General features: G+C 34.0%; 1 protein-coding gene across 4 annotated transcripts in view; it reads left to right on the forward strand.

Annotated features, from left to right (window-relative positions):
• LOC142317270 (uncharacterized) overlaps positions 1 to 6774 on the forward strand; it is a 134480-nt gene extending 127706 nt beyond the window's left edge. For 3 of the 4 annotated variants that reach the window (XM_075353679.1, XM_075353682.1, XM_075353681.1), the window contains one exon: positions 6549 to 6774. In XM_075353679.1, the coding sequence (XP_075209794.1) occupies positions 6549 to 6566 (18 nt within the window). In that variant the 3' untranslated portion in view covers positions 6567 to 6774. Of the gene's footprint in view, positions 1 to 5417; positions 5448 to 6548 lie in introns of those variants that run through there. The other variant, XM_075353680.1, reaches the window with a different exon arrangement.
• Positions 6775 to 10434: the final 3660 nt, after the last annotated feature.

The raw sequence follows: 10434 nt of genomic DNA on the forward strand, positions 1-10434 counted from the left end.
TCGTTTTGTTCTTGTTTATTTTCAAGCGGTAGTTCATGCGTAGGTCTTCATTCATGCCATTTACTCTTTCTTCTAAATCTTTTTTAATCTCGGCCAGAATTACCATATCATTAGTAAATCGTAAAATATTTATCTTTTCAACTTTTACTGTTACTCCGGATCTAAATTGTTCTTTAACTTCATTAACAGCTAGTTCTATATAAAAATTAAAAAGGAACGAGATTAGGGTACATCCTTGTCGGACTCCCTTTTTCATTTCAGCTTCTTTCTTATGTTCTTCGTCTATTACAGTTTGGTTTTTACATTATTGCAGTTTGGTTCCTGTAAATGTTAGCAATTGTTCTTCTATCTCTTTATTTGAAACCTAATTTTTTTAAAATTATGAACATTTTATTCAAGTCTACGTTATGAAATGCCTTTTCTAAATCTGTAAATGCCAAGTATGTTGGCTGGTCTTTCTTTAATTTTTCATTCTACCATTAATCTGAATGATAAAATTGCTTCCCTTGTTACTATATTTTTCCTAAATTCAAATTAAGATTTTTTACGCATGAAAAGTTTAGCTAATAGTTCTGTATTCTTTACACTTATCTGCTACTGCTTTCTTTGGTATCATGAAAATAGCACTCTTTTTGAAGGCTACCGGTACTTCCCTTTTCCCGTAAATATAACACACCAGTTTGTATAATCTATCTATCCCTTCCTCACCTGCACTGCACATTAATCTGCAGATATCGCGTCCCGTCTATTCCAAGTCCTTTTCTGCCATTCAAATCTGTTAATGCTCTCTTAAATTCAAATCTCATTGTTGTATTTCCCTTCTCATAAACTTCGATCTCCTCTTCTTCCTCTTTAACTCCAGTTTCTAATTCATTTCCTCCGGCTAACTCTTCAATATATTCCACCCACCTATCGACTTTTCTTTTCGTACTAAATTGGTGTATTATTTTTTTAAACTAGTTATTAGATTTTAATTTATGTATACCCAAATTTTCCTGGACTTTCCTATATGCTCTGTTTATTTTGCAAATGCTCATTTATCTTTCCACTTCTGAACAGTTTTCTTTAATCCACTCTTCTTTCGCTAGTTTGCAATTCTTGTTTACAGTATTTCTTAATTGTCGATAGTTCTTTTACGTTCTTGATTACCAGCATTCTTATATTTTCTACGTCATGAGCTGCAATATATCCTCTGAAATCCAAAGTTTGCCACCAGTTCTTCTTGTTCTGCCTAAGGTAGCTTCTGCTGATTTAAGAATTTCCTTTTTAACATTCTCTCATTCTTTTTCTACATTTCTACCTTATCTTTTTTATTCAGACCTCTTGCGATATCCTCCTATAAAATCTTCTTTACTTCTTCATCCTGAAGCTTCTCTAATTTTCACTGATTCATCTAATATCTTTTCTTTAGGATTTTAAACCCCAATCTACATTTCATTATCAATTAATTATGGTCGCTGTCAATGTCTGCTCCAGGGTAAACTTTGCAGTCGACAAGTTGATTTCTAAATCTTTGCTTAACCATAATATAATCTATCTCATACCTTGAAGTATCACCTAGATTTTTCCATGTGTATATTCTTCTATTATGATTTGCAAACTGGATGATGGGAATTACTAAATTATACTTCTTGTAAAGCTCAATGAATCGGTCCCCTCTTTCATTCCTTTTTCCCAGCCCTTATTCACCCACAATATTTCCTTCCTTGTCTTTCCCAATGTTTGTATTCCAATCTACAAATATTATTAAATTTTCATCCCCTTTTATATGTTTAATTGCTTCGTCTATTTCTTCGTATACACATTCTATATCATCATCATCATGGGTAGTTGTAGGCATATAGACGTTAACAATTGTTTTCGGTTTAGGTCTTAGTTTTATCCTTATTATAATGATTCTATCGCTGGCATTTTGAAATACTCAACTCTCTTCCCTATTTTCTTGTTCATTACAAAACCTACTCATGCCTGCCCTTTATTTGAAGCTGAGTTAACTATTCTAAAATCTCCTGAGCAAAAGTCGTTTTCCTTTTCCCACCAAACCTCGCTAATTCCTACTACATATAAATTTAACTTATCCATTTCCTCTTTAAATTTCCCAACCCACAAACACTTTTCAGACTTCTAACATTCTACGCTCCGACGCGTAGAGTGTTATTTTTATTTTCTGGTGACCCCTTCCATAGTAGTCCCCACCCAGAGATCCGAACGGGGGCTAGTTTACCTGCCCACTGGAATATTTAGCCAAGGAAGGTGCCTCCATCTTTGTTACATGAAAATTCAGAGGGTTATATTTTCTTGGGGAAACAACTATAGTTTTCCATTTCTTCAGCTGCGCAGTACTCAGAATATTGAGTAATGTCCATATGGGCGTTTATGTCTTCCTTACCTACGCATAAAGTTTGGTCAAGGTTCAATTTATTATAAATCTATTTCTTAATGTCACAGCAGCAAGAAATTTAGTTTTACAAAGATACATGGTAAAAAGTAGAATTAAAAATATCCTATATCTAATTTAGTAAATTCCATTTCCAAATTCTCATCGCAAGATAGTTCAACCAAAGATTCTGTTTCGTATTTAGGGTTTCAGGAAGGAATGTTTCCAGTGTGAATGTGGTTTGTATCATAGAAATTTGGAATTGTTTTCTTTAAATTATTCTTCAATTTTTTTTTTAATTAGGCGAAGGCATTTTATATTATTTATGATATTATCTTTCATTTCAATTTTCTGTAGTGACAAAAATGTTTGAAATTTGTAAAAGACTGAAAATTTTCATTCGAAACACTATTATTTATTATTAAAATATTTTTTGTAAATGTCTATTTTGCCGTCAATTGAAAATCGATTTGTTGTTGTTTCACCTAACAAACTTAATTTAATTCATTAATGCGTTTAAAAGTATTTGATGAGTAGGCTAGTGTTGTAATTGACAGGTCATCTATCAATCGATTACATAGTTCATGATCAGTTTCCATTAGGAACTACAGCGCATCTGAATGTAGCTCAAATACCCTGCTTAAAATGTTTCCTAATTAAAGCCATTTCACCTCCGTGTATATCAATAACTGAATGTGGTCATTGCCCATTACATAACAAAGTTTCAAAAATAAACAGAGTTCAAACTCCGAAATTTCATAAGTTGACCACTTTGACGGCCTCCTGAGAACAGTTTTAATTATTCAGGTATCCGTATACTGTGTGGACGTTGCAATTAATGAGAATATAATTTTTCGGAACGACTTTACTTTGGTGCGAATATCACCATATTTTCCTGTCATTGGTCGAACACCCTCAAAGCAGAAGATAACGCACTGCTTTTAGTGCAGTCTATTTTCTGCACAGATGACATTCAGATTTTGATTATTTAAGCAGATGTAATTTGCATTGAATAAATATTCAACATAAAAATTTTGTGGTTTTACTTAAGGTATTAACATCTCTTTAACGTTAGATGCCATGCCTTCAATTCTGCGGGTCATTTGATAAAGAAGGTATTGTATCGAGTTGATTAGCTGACAATTGACTCAACAGATAAGTCACCAAATTTAAAGCAGCTGTGCAGTTGTAATTGTTCCGTGATTGTATGAGCTTATGAGCTCTTCCAAATTGTACCATTCTAAAATTCACTAAGAAAGACGACACAGCTGCTTTTTGTGTAATATCCCTTGTGTATTTTATGTTTGACCATTTTCGAAAAAATGATTGTTAGGTTTGTTTTCTAACGTTCAATGCTAAGTACTAAGATACAGTTTTAATAATGATGGTTGCATTCTTTGGTTTGAAAACATTTCAAAACAGATTACGCATCGAGATTATAGCTCATCCATGGACAGTAAAATCAATAAAATTGAATTCAGATTCATATCTTCTTACGACTTTTTTTTTTTTAGTAGGAAAAAGATCTTGACTCATTGCAAATTCTGATTCCAAAATAGACTTGATGGTACAGGGTTTTTAAGTGGCGATGTTACATCCATCGTTGCTCTGTTAAACCATTTATCCATCCACGTATCACAATATAAGTCGACATGGATGTCGACCATTAATCTACCATTAATCTGAATGCTAAAATTGCTTCCCTTGTTTCTATATTTTTCCTAAATTAGTATGCCCACATAATCATACAATTTTTTGTTTTTTAATCTCCATGCTGAATGACAATTTTTATAGCGTTTAAAATTGCCATGCTTGCCCGGAATTCACACCTGGGACCTCCAAATGAAATGCCGAGACGCTACCACTCGCGCCACAGACACCGGCAGCAATTTAATTTTATCAAACTACAAAGTAAAACAACAACATTTTCGAAACAATCGCAAATATGTAAATCACCTTATCCGTTTATCTGTAGAATTACCACGACGCTTAACTCCTGGAGAAAAGTTGGCAATCCTTTTATCGAGGCCATGAAAATACTTGTTCGTATATATGTGATGCGATTCATGAATGAATCAGACAACAACGCCAAGGCATGTAGGAAGCCGTCGGAGCTGAGTGTTCAGTTTTGCTAGCCGAATAACTGGTATTCATATTGTTGCAATAGACAAATAATTTCTTCAAAATTAAGGCACTATAAAATAATTTGTGTTATAATACATTAAAAAATTTGAGAACCGTTCTCTTAATAATAATCAAGAGATTTTATACTAACAATTCTGCGGAACATTATGTATAATACAAAATTGTTGTACATTTTTTCTGCAATGGTTTTTAAGGGAAAAGTAAATGCATGATAAAATACTTTGTATTATACTTTATCAAAACATTCATGATACATGAATCATGATACATGATCTGATGACTAATAAACGTAATAAAATCTATTGTGCCAATAATTTTGTATTATATAATACAAAATTGTATTTTCCTTTATTGCAAGAGTGCTTTTGTATTGTGCAGTTGGTCTGCGTTACAGAAATGGTACGCGTAGTAGTTTCAAAACCGCTGTATTAGAGTAATATTTATTCACGACAGAGTCAGTTCTTGAAATGAATACAGTGAAAAAGACACTTGTAGTATAGAATATGTTTTATTAATCGATTTTATATCAGGATATATTTTTACAAACAAAAAATGCCACGGCAAAAAGTCTTTTTACAAATTCTAGAAAAGCCACAGCAATGACATCTATGCAAAATATAGTAGTGATTTTTAAATTACGGGATCGGCATTTGTTTCTACGTCCTAGTATCTCTCGGTTTTGAAATATGAAGTCTTTTCCGTTTTTTAAAATCACCTGTGTATATGTTGCTTTTATTTCTGTCACTAAAAGTTTTTCTTGGTCTGTAAAAATTGCATTTATTTTGGGAAATGATGTAATGATAATCAAGAATGTATGTGATTTCATCTTTTTCATTTCTCTTCAATCTTTTTCTTTGTATAATTACATTTCTTTGTGGTTTTTGTGTCATTTCAGAATCTTAGAATATGAAGAGAGCTGTTTCGTTTAACTGCAAGTTGTTAGTGTAATAATAAGTAATCACTGAAATAGGATATATATATATATATATATATATATATATATATATATATATATATAATAAAATACTATAAGAAAATTATTATGTTACAGGGAAAAAATAACTATATTGCAATATATATATATATATATATATTATATATATATATATATATATAATATATATATATAATATATATATTATAATATACCTCTTTTTCTTCTTTTTGGTAGTATAATAATTAATCAATTCTATGATATAACATAAATATCTTATTAAAAACAAAATTGTTTTTTTTTGTAAGGGAATATATATTTAATAGTTTGTTTATCCCTTTATATCACAGAAAAATTAGAGCATTGACTTCATAATCTTTTTTAAGCCATCTGGTTACCTAATTTAAAAATCGCAGTCAAAAATCCGATATTTAACAGCATATTTTTATACTACACAGTGGATAACAGATGTACGTAAATGGTTGGAGTTCAATTAACGACACATTTCAGGAATGATCTTCCTGAGTCCACACGAGATTTTGTTTTATTTACAAGCAATACATATCATACTCATCTCACAGGGCCATGTAGTTGCTTACTACTTTTAAATTGTAAAATCTTTTTAACTGTTCACAGTTAAAAAAATTGTAACGTGCACATTAGGCATATAAAACAAAATACTGAGCTACTTTTTATTAAATTTCTTAGTGGGAAAAACCTCAATCGAGATATTTATGGAAACCAGTTGTTTGAATAATTTAGTTATAAGATATCAGAAAATGATTATAGACAATCTTCTCCTACATAAGAACTTTTATTAGCCATCTTTTTCTTAAGCTGTAAATTTAAGAAAATACTGTAATTGATCTTATTCATTACTATAAAAACCGACAGTTTGGCCATTACTAAACAAGATACCTTCTAAGCAATTCCGTTACAATATGAATTCAGAGATTCCTGCTTTTTAGTTTTCTCAATAATGCAGATAACTTATTCCTTTGTTCATTTAAAAAAGAGTAATATTAATGTTTTAAACATTTAATGCAGAAGAATCTATTTCTGTCCATTTTATATAATATTTCTTTATTTCAGTTTTTCCCAGAAGAATAATTATAAAAGGTAAAAATGGATAAACGAGAGAAACATACAGCAGACCGCATTGATATTTGATTATTAGCGTTTTATATGAAAAAAAAAAAAATTGTAATTGATGTATGTTTATCTGGATTGTAAATTATGAATATATATAAATTAATTTATTATAAATCAGAATTTGAATTTTAACTTTAAAAGTAATAATATAAAAAATGTTTTTTTTGAATTTATAGATTTTTTATTTATTTCCTATCAACAAATGTCTTTCAGTTGAAAAATTATCTATATACCTTGCGAATATCAAAATCAATTTAATGGATTTATGATGATAATTCAAGACTCTGCAGTAAATGCGTAATCGGTCGTTCAATAAATGAAACTTGAATATTATGGTGGAGCCAGTACAAGTAAATTTTTTTTACTTTTAATGTAAATCGTTCAGCACTGACGTCTCCTATTCCAGTTAGGGGTTCGGACAAATATTAAAAATTTGCCTACTACATATTATATAAATATTTATATATGGTTTATAATATTTATTTATTTATTTAGGGTATGGCACCAAAATATAACACCAATTACGGTCAAAATTACAAAGATTTAACAAACTAATATATGCTACTGGTTCTGGAGTCGCCATCAGGAAATCTTCTGGATTCCCTTCATAAACTGTCCTAGAGCAAACTTCTGTGATGTCTCTGACAGTTTGATTTTCACCACACTCACAAAGCGGCGTCGGTGTTTTGTCCCATTTATACAGGAAATAGGCCCATTTACCATGCTGAGTCCGTATTCTGTTTAGCGTTGACCATGTCTCATGTCTTACGTGGAAAGTCAAAACCCGGCGTCCTTTGAGTAATACATGGGATTTGGTTATCCTACTTTGTGGTCCATTCTCGACGCCAGGCGTCAATTAGGTTAAATCCGTCCTCTGTAGCAGCAATTGTTGTTTTTATAGGTGGCTCCCTAGATCGAAGGCGATCACGATTAGCATCCTCAATGTCCTCATGTATTGGCAGGTTTCGATCGTCCATAATCTTCTTGTACTCTCTTACAAGAGCGTTCATACGGCGTAGGTTCGGGGGTGGCATGTGGCTCAATACCGGGAGGCATTCCACGGGAATAAACCTGATAACCCCGGCAATTATTCTCATAGTGTTATTAAGATGAACATCAAATCTATGAACATAAGGGCTGTTAAGTCACACTGGCGAACAATATTCAGCAGCAGAGAATACCAGGTTCAGAGCCGATGTGCGCATAGTGGAAGTCGAGGCTCCCCACGTCGTTCCACAGAGCTTATGTATGATGCTGTTTCTCACTCTCAATTTCCCTGCAGTTTTCATTAGGTGCTCCTTAAATGAAAGCGTTCTATCAAGTGTCACGCCTAACTATTTCGGTATCTTATTGTGAAAGAGCCATGTATCCTCGAATAGAATTTTAAGCTCCCTATTAGCAAACTTGTTACTCAGATGGAAGCATGACACCTCTGTTTTACTAGCATTTGGTTGGAGGCGTCATCTCCAGAAGTACCTTCCCAGTTTCTCCAGGTCATCCATCAGGACCTCCTCCGACTCTTCAAGTAATCTACATTTTACTGTTAGCACCCAGTTATCGGCTTAGCCATGCTTTTTACATCTTGTCTCTGGCATGTCCGCAACATTGAGGCTGAAAAAGAGAGGCGCAAGTACTGACCCTTGTGGCAGGTCCTTCTTGAGTTTCCTCGGTGTGCTTATATCGGATCCCATGATAACTTAGAACATTCTGTTGTTCAACATGTTATTAAGGAGGCGAGCTGTTAGTTTGCATGAGATTACACGGAGGACCTTACACATCATGCCTTCTCTCCAGACAGTGTCGTAAGCGGCTGATAACTCAACGAATGCAGCAGAGGTTTTAAGATTTCTTTGGAACCCCGCTTCAATGTACGTTGTGAGCAAGAGAACCTGGTCGGTACAACTTCGTTTTGGCCTAAAGCCTGCTTGTTCAATCGGTATAACATCATATATCCTCTGACAGATTTTGTTGAAGCTAAGCCTTTCTAGTAATTTATATGTCACTGATAGCAATGCTATAAGCCTGTAGCTCTTAGGTAAGTTTGCTGGTTTCCCTGATTTTAAAATGGCTACTACTTTCGATCGCTTGAACCCTCTACGCACGCTACCGGTCTGCATTATGTCAGTGAAGAATCTGACCATCCATAGTTTTGCGTATTTTCCGAAGTTTAATAAAAATTCCGGATTGACACCATCGAACCCTGCTGCTTTGCCTGGAGCAACATCTTTGAGCGCCGACTCAATCTCTTCAAGTGTAAAAGGGTGAGCGTATTCAGTCTCTTCTGCCTTCCTCCTTAAGTTTCTTAGTTCGCGTTTTATCTCAATTTTGTGCGCCCTGTCTCTTGGTGCTCTGGACGTAGCCACTATGTGGGACGCTACGGTGTTTGGGAAGATAATTGTTTTTTGTCTCTGAATAGAAGCTCTGCTTTCTAATTTTCTTAGCAGAGTCCATAGATGACGACTCGAAGTCTGAATTTTCAGGCTTCTCACCGTTTCTGACCTTTTCTGTTGTCTTGCAGATCGAGAGTATTGAGAAGCTCGTCTGCCACTTTTTGATCGCCCGTCTCAAGGAAGCTTCGGTTGAGAACTTTGCTGTTTTGGGACCATCCTGGGATATATTCTCTGCGAAACCCTCTATGGATGCACTTCTTAGCGGTACTTGTTACTGCGCCAATAAATCTGCTATAGTTGTTGCTCATTGGTTGTATCCAACCTAGGAATTTATCTAGATCTCTAAAAAAATTTTTCCAATTAGACTTTTTGAAGTTCCATCTAGGGCGGGGTACAGAGGTCACGAGTAAAATTTTGCTACCTACCTGTATAATAAGTGGACGGTGGGGCTGTGGGGAAAGTCGTAGAGAACTTTGGGTAATTAGCAGCGGCCGACGTTTGCAGTCAGTTGAGGTGAAACATAGATTCGGGTTATACTCCCGCCTGCAAGCCGCTGATTTAAAGATAAATCGGTCTTTAACATCAAAGACAAGAACATGCAGATTCCGCTGCTAAAGATGCATGTAATCAACCTCCTTTCCACACTCGTGTTTCTACTTCTAAGTTTATTAGTTTTACAAAACTTCTCTTCGAACCAAGTGGTAAAGTGACTGGACGGCTACCGTTGATGAAAAACTCCGGCACATTAAAGATTCTGTGTTGCCATGGGACTCCTCATGCAAAAATACTCGTCGCGAGGAAGTGGTCCTCTGTCGACTGCGGATAGAACATACGAGAGTCACACACGAATACCTGATGTCAGCAGGACACGCACCCCTATGCGTACGATGAAACGGCCGCATGAGTGTGCGTCACATACTTGTAGATTGCATATGTTATGCGGCGTTGCGTCGTAATTTAAATTTCCCAGAAACATCCGTGCCGTCTTGGGCAATATGAAGTTTTAGACCGGATGTTTCTATTTTTGCGTAGTGCTGATTTTATACAAAAAAAATTAATAGTGTTGCGTATATGTTTGGTATAGGAGGAGTTTTCAATGAGTTTTTTTTTTTGTTTTAAATCTTTGTTGTCCTGTGCTAGTTTTTGATTCTGTTATCCGAGAAGAGAGCCTTTTACACTCCCTGTTGAACTTTGTTAAATTTTACATAGTGTTTATTATTATTATTTTTACTTTTATATTTCATTTAAATAAGTTTATTGTATTTTTAAAACTCCGACTATGATATTACTTGTAAGGTTTTGGTGATACTAGTTGGAAGTCTTTAGTGATATTAGTTTTAAGTTTTATTTCATTTTTATTATTTTAGCTGTTAACCTAGTTTTAAGTTAGTTTTTACGTTAGTGTTTTTAGTCTTTCTGTTATCCGAGAATGGGCC

This window comes from Lycorma delicatula, chromosome 1 (assembly GCF_047948215.1).
Source record: "Lycorma delicatula isolate Av1 chromosome 1, ASM4794821v1, whole genome shotgun sequence".
Classification (NCBI taxonomy): Eukaryota; Metazoa; Arthropoda; class Insecta; order Hemiptera; family Fulgoridae; genus Lycorma; species Lycorma delicatula.